Here is a 16,739-nt window from a genome sequence, read left to right as displayed (position 1 = left end):
TGTCCCTCCCTGCTCTCCCTGCCTAGCTCTCTCCTTGTCACATGCACCTTTGCACTTATGTGCAAAGTGACACACTGGCTACATCGACAAGTGCGTAATAGTTCCCTAATAGGAGATTTTGTCGTATGCTATGACCACTTTGTGAGCCCTTGTCTAGGGGCAGTCAGGCACAAGCTACGTTAGTCTGTCTCTTAGTCTTAGGTCAAGCTAGAAGACCAGTCCTTATTCACTAGTACCCACTGGAGAACCGTAGGGTAGTGTTTCCGTCTTAGGTTTAGGTCCAGCCTAGGATAGGAGCCCTTTTGAGCCCCCTCAGGGCTGGAACAAGTGAAGAGAATGGCAAGGGAAGGGCTGCCTTTATAGGCTACCCTACACCCCTCCCTAGGCTGCCATTTATGGGGCCTAGGGCTGCCTTTATGAGGCCAAGGGACCAGCCAACGAGCCCCAAAAGCCCTATAATAGGGGGCCTCCAGGTCCTCTTTCCTCATTCAGTTCTCCCAGCACTTCAGTCTCCTACAGCTCCTCCTCAGCCCCCTTTGAACTCAACCCTAGTGGCCCTCTAACCAGCCTCAGCCTTTGCCATCAGTTCAGCCCTATGGGAAGGTGCTACGCAGCGCATCAGACGGGGAGTCAGGACAGCGAACGGAGTAAGTTTTGGGGTCTGTTTCAGCAGCTCTTTTTAGTTATCTTTTACAGTTTTACACAGCTCATTTTGAGCTCTTTATTTCAGTCATGTCTCAGCTCTCTTATAGGATCTATCACTCCTTAGCTTTCACTCTCTCACTCACGCAATAACCCTACATTCCGGTGGACAGCACAAGCCTCTCCCTTGCCTTGCAGAAGCGTCCTACATCGTCAGTGTGGACATCATCAAGGTCTCGGTATTGGTCAGTGTTGCCTCTCAGATCTTTGGGTCTGCTCTACGTGTGCACATTGAGCTCTTCAGAAGCGTGTTCCGTGCTCTTTGGAAGAGTGTTCTTTGTATCTCCCAGTTCTCCAAGTATTAAGCAGATTCTCCCCTGATTGGGGGAGGCGGCCCTTAGTAGGTACAAGGACAATCCGCTGTCGATTGTACTCTCTCTCTATCCTCATCTCCTTTCTCTCTCTATGGTGTACAACACTAATTCCTCGCTAAAGGTTTAAAGAAGGTCTTGCTGTTAATTACACGATCAGATTACCATTGTATGCTACATTGGTATTAGAGCTTCGGTCTGTATCCAGCTTGACTACCATGAGTGTATGGTTGTGTTGAGATCTGAAAAGGACACACAATCAAGCACCATGGAAGGGTCATGAAAAGGATTCACCCTTAAGGACTTTGAAGAGGAGAAAGATTACCAATAAGATCTGCTTGCCAAGTGCTCAAGAAGTGTTGGCGAACCTTCAAGAGCAAAATCAGGGCATACCAAGGATTCCGTTAATCTCGCATATTCAAGCATGTGTACAGAGACAGCAAAGGGGCCTCCAAAACACTCACAGGCCTGCTTGGTATCTCCTATCTAAACTCTTGCCTCGACACCTACAATGAAGAAACTCTCCTTTGTTGCCATTATTGGCTTTGCTTAGACTCCCTCTCCTTATGATTTAAATTATCAAAGGCTCACCTCGACTCAGCTCAAGATGAATTCAACAAAATTAGCCAAAGGGATGTAATGAAGGCCATTTTTTCTATCATAGTACTAGAATCTAGACGTGTGCTATAATAACTTCGAGCTTGGAGGCCATTCAATGGGCTATCCATAGGTGCCACTTATTCCTTGGTATGTGCCTTGTAGGCCTAGTTATAGTGAGTTAGGACTATTGGTACAGTTAGTACATGTACCACCTAGGTCAGTTCGGCCACTTAGTTGAGTTAGGGCAGTTAGCCCTAGGGTTTTGTTATGTTGGCTCCCTCTTGAGCCTCTACTCTCAGTTTTGCAGCAATCTGTTTCAGCATCTCGTTTTCTCCTTCTCTCTTCCATTTTTTGAGCTTCCATTGCTTGCCATAGCCAACAGTGGTATCAGAGCAGGTCAGGGTTCCGTTGTTTTGCCATTTCCAGCTTCTCCAAGCTGTTGGTGACCTGTTCCAGCCTCATTTCGTCTCCTTTCCTTGCTCGTCTTGCTGGTTTTCACACTCCTGTGAGTGTTTGAGGCCTCTCCAGGCATTTTCATCGCGGGAAACTTGCATTCTAGAGCTGTTGCTGCAAAGGAGGAGCTTTTTCGACTTATTTTCAGTTTGCTGCAGCCATTCCGCCCTGCACGTGTGGCCGTACACTCCATTTATTACATGTATGGAATTCCATACAGCATGTATTGCATTTATTTCTGTTTTGGCACTGTGCGGACCTGCTGGTGGAGCATTTATTGCAGTACGGCCTTGTACGGATTGACAACAGGATTTATTACTGCATTTAAAGCAGTACAGCCTTTGTACGGACCTGGCAGCTGCATCTATTGTCTGGACGGACCTGTTCTTCCAGCATTTTAATGCTGTACGGGTCTGTCTCGGGGTTTGTGCCAGCCAATTTGAAGCTTTCCAGCACTTTGGAGCTGCCTCGTGAAGCGTGCAAGTATTTTGGAGCTTTCTCGTGCTGCGTATCGGAGTTTGAAGGCTTTTGGAGATTGTTGAAGTGATCCGGAGGTCTCTCCTTGAGCCCATTCCTTCTCTTTTGGCTTCCCTTTGCCTCGGGCTGCTAGTACCACTCCATTGAATCACTCTCCTCTCATCTCCTCTCCTTCAATGGTGAATCTCTCTGCTTGCATTCAGAGCTTTTTCACTGTTGTCCGTTCGGGCTACATCATTGGGTAAGCTGTTGTTGCATTGGTTCTTTCCAATTTTTGCTTTATTTGCATTTTGGAAAGGCCCCGTGTTGCCTTGGAAGGCCTCGTGTTGCCTTTCGGAGATTTTTCTTGCAACAGGTACACCTTGGGACAACAGGGTCTTTTGCAGGAATAAGCTTTGAAGCTTGTGCAGAATTTTACCACTTGATTTTGAGAGGTTTCCTTCCTCTCATTTACGTTGTTAGATTGGTGCTTTTGCCTTGCATTTTTGGCACAATGGCTAGCAACATAGTTTTTTCCATACGTTACCATACGCATACGTCATATGAGTATGGAAGTATGATTGGAGTATAGTTCAGTCCCTAGGGCTGAAACATACGTGACCCTAATTTTACTCAAAAACATTTAGAAAGATATACATTGTACACATTACATCGACATAGAGCTACAAACTTTCAAATTGAAACTTCAGACTTCAAACTTGTATTAATATTAAAGTCATGAGAGTCTAGCCTCGGCCCTCCAGAGACCAGAGTCCTCTAGAATCTGGATTCTGGTACATAGTGTCAATGATAGATCAATACTACACCAAACATCAGGAATAAAGATAGTAGGTAGTAGAAATTTGGAAGTAGGTACTACATCAAAACATCAAAGGCAAATCATAGAAGAAAAGGCTGCCACAGCCCGGAAATAAAGCTGAAAATTGAAATGCATCACGATTCACAATCGATGAGGCTCAAACCTCAAGCTGCAGCCTGCATCCTCATCCTCATTCTCTTGCTCATCCTCATCCTCACCATCATCTGCATTAGTCCCATCCTCATCCTCATTCTCTTGCTCATCCTCATCCTCATCATCATTTGCATTAGTGCCATCCTCCTCCTCCTCCTCCTTGAGACCATCCTTGAGGCCAACCATAGCCAAAGTCGGCCAATAGTGTACGGAGTACGGATTAGCAGCGTACGGATTAGAATAGTGCTAAAAATGCGTTTTCCAAGGTTTTGGCTAGGCACAAAATCGATCTCTCCTCCCAAACAAAACAACCCCCTCCCCCACATGCACACAACAAAAAAACCAAACCACACAGAAAAAACACACCTCACAAAACAAAACCCTGCAAAACCCCCCCCCCAAAAAAAAAAAAACCAAGACGGAAAGCCGTACGTACGGACGTACGGATGATGTACGGAAAAACCATCCGTACGCGTATGGATGCAACTATGGCTGGCAATAAGGATGATTTGTTTGGGATGCTTGGGGCTGATGACAAGCTTGATGGCACCAATTATCCCATGTGGTCATACATGATGGGACATGTTTTTGTTGCCAAGAATTTATGGCATATTGTTTCAGGATCCGAGGCCAGGCCTACACGCAATGCCGCTTCTGGTACTGTACCTATTGCCTCTGGTTCTACTTCAGGTGATGGGTCTTCAAGGGATGGTTCTAATGCTACTTCTAGAACATCTCAGCTACTGTTACAGGTACCTTGCCTCCTACAGAGGAGCAGATTCAATGGGATGGTTGTGATGCCAAAGCACATGCCTTGATTGCTCTTTCAATGAAACGGGTTATTATCCCTCATATCCGATCTTGCAAGACAGCTAAGTAAGCATGGGATCAGCTTGCATCTTTGTATCAAGTGCGGAATGAGGTGAGGGTTGCCTATCTTCGCAAGCAGTTGAAAGATTCGAAGCTTGACGAGGGTGGTAACATGGATGCCTATCTCACAAATGTGAAGGATTTGAAAGAGCAATTGGCCAACATTGATGAGATTATGCCTAATTCTCAGCTTGTTTCTAATACCCTTGATGGATTGCCTGATTCTTATCAAGGCTTTGCTACTACATTGAGGTTGGTTGCAGGGGGTAATGCCATTCATTTCTCATTTGATTACCTGGTTGCTCTTCTTCTTTGGGAGAAGCAAAGTCGTGCGAATCGCAATGCTTCTATGGCTAGTGATTAAGCCTTTGCTGCCCATCACAAAAACAAAGGCAAAGGCAAGGTTTCAGCTGGTAAACCCTCTCCTACACATGCTGGTCATTCTCATGGTGCCTCTTCTTTGGGGAATAACAAAAAGAAGAAGAGATGTAACCATTTCAGGAAACCTGGGCATGATATTTCTGAATGCAGGAAGTGGATTGCATCTGAAAAGAAGAAAGAGTCTGGTCTTGCAGTATCTGGTTCTTCTAGTGCAGAAGATCGACATGAGTCTGCTAATTTTGCACAAGAATAGCATTGTGCTTTCTTGGTTACATGTCAGTATAATCCTGATATTCATGATGCTTGCATGATGCCTGGTTCTTTGGTAGTGGTGCTAGCAAGCACATCACTTCCTGCAGGAAGTTATTCAGCTCATTAGAGCATACATCTAAGGGGGGTAGCGTCACATGTGCCAGTAATGCATCATATACCGTGAAAGGTATTAGGCAAGTTGCTCTTACTTCCGTCTCTGGTGGTGTTGTCACTCTAGAGAATGTGCTTTATGTTCAAGCATTCGCAAGAACCTTGGCTTTCAGGTTCTTTTTGATGGTGTTCGATGTGCAGTGTATGATGCTACACATGCCTTTACCATGGTGTTGATTGGCACATTGACTAGAGGTCTTTTATAGACTTGATGCTTATGACGGATGCTTGGATGATGATGCTGCACTTGCACATGCACGTGCACATGCACATGCACATGCCTTTGCTCTTGATTCTACCATGGTAGATACCCATTTGTGGCATGAGAGGTTTGGACACCTCAATTTTCGAGCCTTGGTGAAGTTATCTAAGGATGGTATGGTTGTTGATCTTCCCAAAATGCAATTGCCTTCAAAGCATGTTTGTGAACCATGCTTGCTTGGTAAAATGCATCGTGTTGCGTTTCCCAAGGATGGGAGAGTTGGTGCTTCACGCAAGCTTTATCTGGTTCATAGTGATTTTTGTGGACCCATATGCTCAGCAGCATGACATCGACTTTGAGGAAACTTTTGCTCCCACTTCTAGGATCACTACTATTCGCATTGTTATTGCCTTTGCTGCCTACTTTCATTGGGAGGTACATTAGCTTGTTTTCAAGACAACTTTCCTTCATGGGCATTTGCAGGAAGAGGTTTATGTTTCCCAACCTCTTGGCTTTGAGGTTGAAGGTTCTAAAAGCAAGGTATGCCGTTTGAAGAAAGCCCTTATTGGATTGAAGCAGGCACATCGGGCTTGGTATTCCAGGATTCACTCATTTGCTCACACTTGGCTTTCAGAACAGCCCTACAGTGGCTACCCTTTACATCCATGAGCGTGGGACATATTTGCTGATTTTAGTCCTTTATGTGGATGACATGCTTGTTACTGGGACACATGCTCAGCAAATTGTAGATTTTAAGCTTGATTTGCAAAAGACATTTGCTATGTCTGATCTTGGTCTTTTGCACTACTACCTAGGCATCCAATTTGCTAGCAGTGACGGGGGCATTTTGATGTCACAATTCAAGTACATTGGACAAGTTTTGCAGCGTTTTCAGTGTGAGGATTGCAAGTCAGTATCCACTTCATTAGAGCTTGGTTTTCACTTCTCTTCTGAGGATGGCAGTGGTACATGTGATGTCGCTCTCTATCAGCAAGCAGTTGGTTGTTTGATTTACTTATGCCATACGAAACTTGATTTATAGTATGCTGTCTCACAGTTAAGCAGATATATGCACAGCCCATCTATGCACCATTGGCATGCCGTGAAGCGTGTTTTCAGATATCTCAAAGGCACTTAACATTTAGGCCTTCTTTATGGGCTGATACTTCACGTGCCATGCATGGATTCACTGATAGTAATTGGGCTGGTTGTTCGGATACTCATGTGTCACATAGTGCCAACTGTTTCATGCTTGGTACTTCATGCGTTTCTTGGTTCAGCAAGAAGCAGAGTACAATTGCTACTTCTAGTTGTGAAGCTGAGTACAGAGCAGCCTTTACAGCTACAGTGGAGTGTATTTGGCTTCGGAAGCTACTTGCAGATCTTTATGCATGTCAGACTGCTCCTACCGTCATCTTCACTGATAGTCAGAATGCTTTGGCTGTTGCACGGAATCCTATTTTCCATGCTCACACAAAGCATATTGAGGTTCACTATCACTATGTTAGAGAGCGATTATCAGCAAGTGATATTCAATTGTCCTATGTTCCCATTGAATATCAGCAGGTGATATTGAATTGTCTTATGTTCCCATCGAAGACAACTTGGCAGATCTGTTTACGAAGGCTCTACCTTGACCTAAGTTTGAGGCTTTTTGGTAAGCTTTAAACTTAGTACCTTTTGTAACTTGATTTGTTGTACTCTGTACAGTCATAGTTGCCTACAAGACGAACATGTGCAACCATGACATTAGATATTCAGGTATCCAGAGCCATGTCCAGGATACTTCAGCCCATACCATAGAGGAGGGTTTGTTGGCCATTCTATGGGCTATCCAAAGGGACCACTTATTCCTTGGTATGTGCTTTGTAGGCCTAGTTATAGTCAGTTAGGACTATTAGTACAGCTAGTACATATACCACCTAGGTCAGTTAGGACACCTAGTCCAGTTAGGACAGTTAGCCCTAGGGTTTTGTTATGTTGGCTCCCTCTTGAGCCTCTACTCTCAATTTTGCAGCAAGCTATTATAGCATGTCGTTTTTCTCCTTCTCTCCTCCATTTTTTGAGCTTTCATTGCTTGCCATACCTAACAGAGCTGAGATGCCATGCACACTCCTCGACCTCTGGTGTATCCAAATGTTGTAAGTCATCTTTTTTTGGTGTGTTCTTTGTCCTAGTGACTCGTGTGGTTTCTCGAGGACGTTAATATTTCTTTTTTATTTCTCATGACCTATGATGATAGTGAATAATATGAGGGCCACACTGACGTGGACATTATGTGTTGGCTTTGTATTGAGCTTCTTATGACTATATAGCATGTAGCGTGTAGTATGGGTGTTGATGCTCTCTTAGGAGCTCCACCTTTCAGCTTGCTCGTATCTAGTTTCTCACAGTCTCATAGAGCCATCCGTCTTTAACGTAGGCTATATTCATCCATGGCTTTGGTAGCTGAGGGCGATGAAAGGTGTTGGTATGTATGCACACGCGGATGGTTTGAGAGTTTGGGGCTTCACATTGACATATTAGCCCCCGTTTTTGTATAGCATTGAGGGCCCCTCTGTCTTGTTCACATGTCACGAGGTGAACCAGGTTATTCGAGACGGTCTCTTACAACTACACACATTCCTGACGTCGGCGAGTTTCCTTTGAAGCTCAACTTCTACAAGGACAACTGCTTGCGGATTTCAAAGGAGGGTTTTATTGGCCCACCAGGATATACATGCATCCAGCTCCCCCTTTCCTTGAGGGTATCGATCGAGAAGTTTAGTGTCTCATCACCACCGACTTAACATGAGTAGGCGGGCTGAGTGCATACACTGTGATTGACAGGAGATCGAGTTGGAGAAGCACTTAACTTTCAAATGCCTTGTATGCTATGAGATCTGAGGTTACTATCGTTGTATCTTTAGGGATGGTTTTGGACCTCTATCTAGTTTCTTGTCCTGTCCAGATCAGAGATGCGGAGTGGATTACCCCTTTGCCCCCCCCCCCAAAAAAAAAAAAAAAGAAAAAGAAAGAAGGGGGGAAAAAAAACTTTGCTAATTGTGATCCCTTCCCACGAGCTCATCCCTCACCTTCCCCAACCCCTCAGCCCTCCCCCCAACACCCTTTAGGTCCCTTGCCAATTTTCTTGATGATATAACTGTCAAGTTAGGAGATTTGAAGCCCATCACTGTGATCTGTTTGCCAAAATACAAGAACTTGATAATCATGTTATCCAAATTCATAGTGAACACGCCCAAAGCCCTAGACCATTTACAACCCAACACTATTTGAATAAGCTCCATATCAAGGACAAAAGGATATGAAGTGAATAGACTCTAGAGAGTTGTATTTGAGTGGCTTGACAACATTGTTTCCTGAAGGAGTGCTCACCATTAGCCACCTTAACTTTAAAGTCCATGATCCAATGTTGATGGGTGCTATCTCACTGCTTGGATAGTCTTGGAGTTGATGAGGTTATGGGTAACTCCCACTATCAACCAATACATGGACTGGTTTGCTATTAATAACTCCCACTATCAACCAATTTATGGACAAGTATTCTATTTAAAACCCCCTTGAATGTGAGAATTTGTGCACCTTTAAAGCCCATTACAGCCTTTGGAGAGATACAATACATAACTAATTGAGTGTCCCAAATATCTCATCACCCTCAACACATGAGATTCCCTCAGAATCTTTGCCAACACACACATAATCATCCACAACTTCAACAGTCCGTTATTGGCATGCTATTTGGCACTTTGATTGTTAATCACCATTAATCATGGACTTTCCCAATGTAGAACCACTAGGTCGAATGGAAAAGAAGTCTCTTTTTGGGACCCACGAGGACCCTCATTATTGTCTTTGTCATGATTCTCATGATCATGAAATTCCAAATCTGTTACTGGATCATCTGAGGCTGGTTCATCACCAATCTCTAGTATCATGCTGACCTTTATCCCTAATTTGGTCTTGCATACACCGCGATGCTTTGGAGCCCACTTTTTAAATAGCACAAATTGTTTCTTTTTCTCTGGCCCAAGATAATTGTTTAACCATCTTCTCTTTCTAGAAGGAGACTTAAATGATACCTTTGCATCCTCAGCCTTATAGGTCTTTGTATGCCCCATATTATTGCTTAAAACAATAGGATACCTAGGAATAGAAGATGTTGTAGAAAATACAAGTGGCATGTTATTATCTATAGTGCTAACTTTGGTTGAAGGCTTGGTGCCAAAAGTGGCCAATTCCAATATTCTCCTCCTTCAAATTGCACTTAGGCTCATACAATTGCATAACCTCCTTGCTGCAAAATCTAACACAATACTAGGATGTAGTCCATGAATAAATCTGAGCATTCTACTTCTGTCATCAATGCCATGGATCAACAAAGCTAATTTTCAAAACTGTCTCATATAATTCTTCATTGTTCCTTGTTGAGACAAGTCATACCATCTGCAAATATATTGATGTCATGCCAGAGGAGATGTACCCCCCCCCTCCCCTTTTGGAACCTAAGGGTCTTACAGCTTGGACATATTGTTGGAAGGTGATAACTATTATATTTTTGGGAAAATTGTGGGAATGTGATAACTAATCTGACATCCGTAGGAAGCCCTTTGTACTCATTAAATCTCACATAGAACTTTATTTCAGGACTAGCACTTGTCTGAACTGCTTCATGTGGAAGATCTTTTTCTTTATTAATTCTCTCTCCATACATATAGTGAGCCCTCCTAGCAAATAGCATAAATCCCTTAGGATTAGTGACATGGTCAAGCTCATCATCTGAATCAGGGCTGCTTCGAATACTATCTCTATGGGTCTCTTCCGTCAAACCCTTTGTTCATAGATTTTGCAGCCTTTGATCCATTCTATGATTGAGCTTGATTAAATTCCCTAAATTTTAAAGCATAGGGCCCTAACAACTTCGAATTAACTGCTCTTGGCTTGCTTTTGATCTTGATGGATAGCTTCCATAGAAACATGATTGTTGCTCTCATCAATTTTTTTTTTCTAATATGACAACAATGGATTTGCGGCGTGTTTATCACTCACCCTTTTAGACGGAATCTACAGATCTTAACCTAGGCCTGGAGCACGAATCTCCTACCATTGCTTCCTCGTTTTCATTCACCACATGCAAACAAGTTTAGTACAAAAACGGAACATCTTTCTCAAACCTCTCATGCTCTTTCTTTTGGATTTCAAGAAGGCTTATGACAAAGAGATCTAGGCCTTCCTTCAGCAGGGCACTACGTGATTTCCTTGAGGGTTGGATAAAGATTGTACTCCAGCAATACAAATCATCTCTTTGCTAAGGACACGCATGTGATCCCTTATTCGTTTCCCACATGGTATACTACAGTTGCTCCCTTGTCTGCTACTTTTCTCATGGTATTACACTAGTCCATGAAGATTCAAATTGGCGAGGATGCTCCTATTGATTTGTTAGGAAATCAGCCTAATGCCTAGTCTCTTATTTATCATCTAGCGTTGTGTGAGCTCCAAGTTTCCCATGCTCTTTCAAATAGGCGTTAACCCTTGATCTAATTGGTGTTTTGCAATCCTAATGCGCAATTTTCTTGTTAAGTAGAATGCAATGGAGGAAAACAAGCCCAAGTGTACTTGCAAGAACGATAGTGAACGAAAGTACAAGTCTAACCATATAGGCCTAACTTAGGACTAAGTGTACTAACTTACACACCATAGCCAAGGCAATCTAGCTGTCAATGTAGTTATAGTAGAAGATGTACGGTTGAGATCAAAAGCTACAAGTATCATACAAAGCCAGACACACTCCATAGTAGCTGGAAAGGCTGCCCTGTACTCAGCCTCACAACTAGAAGTAGCAACTATGGGCTGCTTCTTACTGAACCATGATATGCCTGAATTCCCAAGCACAAAACAGTTTGCCATTGTGGGACACCCTTGTTTCATAATAACGAGTCTAGTCATTGTTCGTAAATGCATGCATGATCTGTGAAGACTTGTCATCATAAGGAAGCCCCAAATGTTGTGTGCCCTTCAAATAACGAAAGACACGTTTCACTGCCTGCCAATGATGTGTCTATAGTTTGTGCATAAATCTGCTTACCTAGGAAACGAAGTACTAGAGGTCAGGCTGAGTGTGAGACAAATAAATCAAGCAACCAACAGTCTGTTGATAAAGAGTGGCATCAAATGGATCAGTGCCATCCTCTGAGAAAGACGGAAGGTAGACTCAAAAAACCGGCTTACAAATCTCAAATTAAAAGTGATGCAGGAGCTGTCCAATATACTTAGACCGCCTCATCATAATGCCTCCCCAAAATGAGCAAACTAGATGCCAAGATAATAGTGCAATTTACCCGGGATGCGCCAACTCTCCCATCCTTGGGAAATGCAAAGCACAACATCTTATGTAACTTCACAAGTGCTCCATAATTTAGGTGTCTAAACCTGACATGCCATAAATATGTGTCTGCCAAGGTAGGAATCATCAACAAGTCTAGCATACTCCAGACATCTGTCATAAACATCAAGTCTGTAAAGTTCTCTAAGCAATGTAACAGTCAACACCATGGTAAAGGCATGTGTAACGTCATAGATTGCACACTAACACTGTAAAAAAGAACCTGATATCCACAAGTAGCTATAGCTGAAAGGGATATGAGGTTTTTGAGGATGCGTGGTACATATAGTACATTTTCTAGAGTGACTAGACCACCAGATATTGGCAACTTGCCCAATGCCTTTTTCTAAATAAGATGCATTATTTGCACATGTAACTGTTCCCCCCTTTGGTGCGTCTGCATGTGGCTGAATAACTTTCTGCAGGAATTTATGTGTTTGCATTACCACTGTAAAAAAACCATGCATCATAACCATAAGAAACTGTCATGCAGGCACCATGAATGGAAGGATTGTACTGACAAGTAACAAGAAAAGCCCAATGCCTATCATGTGTAAAACTGGCTGTCTCATGTCTGTCATTTGCACTAGCTGCACCAGAAACTGCAAGACCTGACTCCTCCTTTTCAGATGCAATTCGCTCCTTGCACTCAGTGATGTCATGCCCAGGTTTCTTGTAATAGTTACATCTCTTTTTCTTTTCTTTTCAACAGAAGAAGAGGCATCAGCTGAATTACCAGCATGTGCTTTAAGTGGCTACCAACTGAAACTTTTGCTTTGCCCTTATTTCTATGCTTAGTGGCAAAAGCTTCAGTTCTGTATTTGGTGGGCCACGTCAAGAGCGACGCGTGTGATCGGGTGATCACTCGCGTGTGATCGGGTGATCACTCCGAGTTGAGCTGTGATAGGCCGAACCTCCATCGTGTGGTGCCCTGGTCAATCTCTGCATCATGTGTGGTCCATGCATCTATGGCTTCATCTCTCCTCCTCGTCTCATCCCACTGATCCACACAGCCCTCATGTCATCTATCTCCTCCTCTACTCCGTCATGTTAGAGGGCATACTCAAATGTGTAGAAACCTGTGACATGTTGCTAGGCTCAATCCATTTCAGTCTCATGTGGTACCGGCTTCTCTTATTGTATGATGTGACACAACAAGTTCTCTCTATGTCGTCACATGTCCATCAAATAGAGACCAACATAAACCTGGTCTTAGAAGTGAATCAGTTGGTAGAGAGACCCAAAGCGTGCCCCTCCTGACATAGGCAATGGTATCATCCTCAGCTCTTATAGTAAATGGGGCAAGTACATAGTAAATGCTCCTCGTCTCCACCTCCTTCAGCGTGCATAGTTTGGAGATCCGCTGCTGTCTAGGCGTATTTGTGGCTCTCCCTGGCTGAATCCTGAGCTGATAGAACAAGACCCGAATCTGTCTGATGGCGATCCTCAGGGCATGTGAGACTCCAATATCTAGCATTACCCAAAAGATTTTATGAAGGGCATCATTATTTAGGGTGGCTTAACAGTAGAACTCGTATGACTAGGTCAGTGGCTATAGGGTCTGCACTATTAGCAATCGAATTGCTAATGCATGGCAGGGGCTAGCCAGCTATGAGAGCTCTGTATTGTTGTATATTTGATACGTGAAGCTGCTGCTTAGGCTAGGCTACCATGGATCCTTATCTCACATGTGGGGAAACCATGCAGGGCTTCTATGTGTTGGATTTTAGTTAGATGTCGACAGTTCAATTTTGTATCTATTCAGATAATCATTTTGAGGATGCACAAATATCCGCCTCTTTATTGGCTTAAGGTTTCGCCATTGGAAAATATGATCAATGGTAATTTAGGAATTCCTTTGTCACTACAATGTCATGGTTGCCTTCGTTCAACGTACGGAATGTTCCGTACGTTATGTGTTTTTTTAAATAATAATTTTTAAATTATCCCTCCCCCGGTTTGTTTTGTTTGTTTGTTTTTGTTTTGTTTTTTGCGTTCGTTTGTTTTGGATGACTGGTTTTGTTATTGGTGGTGGTTTTGCCAAACTGATTTTGGGCCTCCCAAATGGCAAGGTTCCATATAAACTCCCTCTCTCCTCACTATGATCTCACACTAAGCATCTACCTCCGACTCTGAGTCTCGACTCTCCCTTCTCCATCTCCAACAAGTCACGAGGCTCAAGCTGCATCAAGCATCTTCATCTCTCTCCCTCTATCTCCATCAAGCACCTATATTACATATTTTGTACAAGTTTTAAAGCTTGTACAAGTACCTACTCCAAAACTCTGAAATCTTTGTCTTTTTTTTTGGGTATCGAACGTAAGCCTAAGATTTTTTAGTTCGTTTAGTACTGTACTAATATCGAACGGTACGCATCGAACGTGATCGTACGTGTCAACCATGCACTACATGTAGTTCGATTTCACACGTTTACATATTCTATCACTTAAATAGCTGGGCAATATCTTTGGAAACTGCAAAGGTATTCATGTGAATTTTACAACTTTCTCTTTTTGACTGACTTATAAAGGGTGTGTGAATCTTACAAAATTCCCCAGACTAAGCTATTTTAGAACAAGCAATGTCAAAGGTGCACCCCATTGACTTGTTCTGCAGCATCGCACCTTTGACAAATCTTGTCTCACACTTAACATCGTTCAGGACTTCAAGATGTTGGAAATTGACAGTTTCCAAGGTAGCTCATAATTTTGAAAGGAACATTCAATTCAATGTTTATCTCAAAGGCATATACAATGTTTCTCTTTAACAAACACCTACTAAAGCTTCTTTTCTGGCACATAGGTAGGTGGAGAAACGAATGTCAGCATCTTTTTCCTATATGACTAATCTAGTACAGATATCGATCGGGAGTAGCAGACTGTTGTGATATGAGTGGTTATGCACCAAGAGCAGCAAAAAGATGGCTCCTTTTCTTGTATTTGCATGGTTCTGCACCAAAAGCAGCAAGCATGATGTGTCCTTTTCTTATTTTTGCATTTGTTGGGCAGCATGCTGAGAAACCAATTTCAGCATTCATGGCTTTTCAGGATAAACTGACATCAAGTGCTATTTGAATACGATTGATTGATTTATCACCAGACTTCTTATTATTTCTGTGGTGATACTAAGAAACTCCTTGGTGATTATGCAGTACAAACAGGCAAAGTGAATGCTACAAACATGCGATGGTTTGTGGTGGTGGTATTGGAGTTTTTCTCATGATACGGGTGAGTACTTAATGAAATTCTCAAAGCTTAAGAGTCAAGTCTTTTAAAACTGCTTCTCTGCTCTTTGGGATAGCTATTTTTTCATCACCTGCCTGGTGTCCAGATTGTACAAATCTTTTGCCTTAAGAAGATGAGCACAGCATTATGTGAAGAGATTGGGTTTTAATGCTGAAATTTGAATGAAATAACCAACAATGAGATTAGTGCTTAGGACCAGTATATAATGGAAGCTTGTGTGGATAGCCTGCAGTGCCACATTTTTCCCTTCAAGTTACTAGTCTCATGTTGTTCAGAATTGGATATAGTGTGGCAAATTTAGTATGTGTTTGTTAGTATGGCCTGTGTGTATGTTTGGGATGCACCTTCATGTTTAGGACACATGGCTGTGTTATGTTTCTGGATGCAGTATGGACTGTGTGTGTGTCTTTTGGGATGCAGTTTGTCTTGTTTAGGACATTTTGCTGATTGCTGACAGTTAGTAGTTGGTTCTTAATGAGCTTGACTGATTTCTATTGAGGCATTTTAAAACAGGGAAATACTCTACTAAGCAATATATACTGGGGCAAACCCCAAGGTGGCATTTGCTACATAGTTTATTGGATCTCCGAGTGTCTTTTGGGGGCGATTGTATACCTACTTTTCTGGTGAGAATATCATCTTAGAGACTCGACTTTGGTGAGAAGAGATCTTATTGATCAATATATATCCCCAATGCTGGGTACTCTTCTGAATCAGTCCTCCAAATGTGGGATGGACAATTTGGTTGTATGGTAGTAGCATCCATTGCTTGTTTGTAAATAGAGAGCTTGATGATCTACTCATGTTGGCACCTCAATGGGCAATCCATCTGCAGGTAGAGCCTTCTGAGAGGTCTGCGGAAGAGGAACATTGAGGTGCTGCTAGAAATTGGCTGAGTGGTGAATGGCTTAGAGCTGCTCATGAGGATGTTCAGATTATTTATAGAGGTGATAGCACCCCAAGGTCCATTTTGAAACTCCCTGCTACCCTGATCGATGAGTGCTTGTTGGATCTTGAATAGCATGTCTGGGTCTGGGTCTAGGTCAGTCTGGCAACTTGGCTTTGAATTAATGATATAGAATAGAAGACTATCTTTATTTAGACCTTGAAGCCTGTGGCTAGCGTCATAGGACAGTAAAGAAAAGAAACGAGTAGAGATGTGAATGCATGACAAGTACCTAATGTGTATAAGAGGGGAAAGGCAAGGAGTAGCAAAAGGGGGAAGTTCTATGGTGCAGTTTCCCCTGTGTATCTATAGGAGCTCTTGTTTCCACAAAGTTAAAGCTTCCCATTGTCTCCACTGACACCATCCCTTGATTTCTTTTTCACGTGTGCAAGAGTGACTTCTATGGAGCACAATGTGTGTGAATGCATGTCTAGATGTGCATGCTATGTGTGTGCATGCAGATGTAGGTGTGTGCTTTCTTGCAGGACAGCGCATGTATGCAGTCAGGTGTCTATTCTTGTTGAGAGGTAGCGTGATGTATGACTCTATATGTAAACCTTAACTTGTTCATCTAATGTGAGCACATATCAATTCAAAGGAGAGCAATGGTAATCACTAAAGTTATAAGCATGTCTGTCTTAATTTGCCTTCATTTCAGAAAACAAACATTCTCCTTCAAAGATACGCACGCCAAGCCAGCTGGCCTTCACCTTATCTGGATGCATTTGGAGAGGAGGTAAGATGGCTTGTTTTTGGAGGCTTCAGCAGTTGATCCTATTTCTCAACATGATTGAC

At 42.8% G+C, this 16,739-nt stretch overlaps 1 protein-coding gene across 2 annotated transcripts in view; it reads left to right on the top strand.

Moving 5' to 3' along the window:
- Positions 1–16,739, top strand: part of PRT6 (proteolysis 6) — a 71,087-nt gene that overhangs the window by 52,861 nt on the left and 1,487 nt on the right. For both annotated transcript variants that reach the window (XM_087389575.1, XM_087389576.1), the window contains exons 14-15: positions 14,905–14,980; positions 16,603–16,680. In XM_087389575.1, coding sequence (XP_087245701.1) covers positions 14,905–14,980; positions 16,603–16,680 — 154 coding nt within the window. The remainder of the gene's footprint in view (positions 1–14,904; positions 14,981–16,602; positions 16,681–16,739) is intronic.

This window comes from Dipteris shenzhenensis, chromosome 18, assembly GCF_047967505.1.
Source record: "Dipteris shenzhenensis isolate YYH24624 ecotype China chromosome 18, Dip_SZ_1.0, whole genome shotgun sequence".
Lineage (NCBI taxonomy): Eukaryota > Viridiplantae > Streptophyta > Polypodiopsida > Gleicheniales > Dipteridaceae > Dipteris > Dipteris shenzhenensis.
The sequence above is the reverse complement of the archived record's forward strand: the minus strand, read 5'-3'. Positions and strand labels throughout refer to the sequence as shown.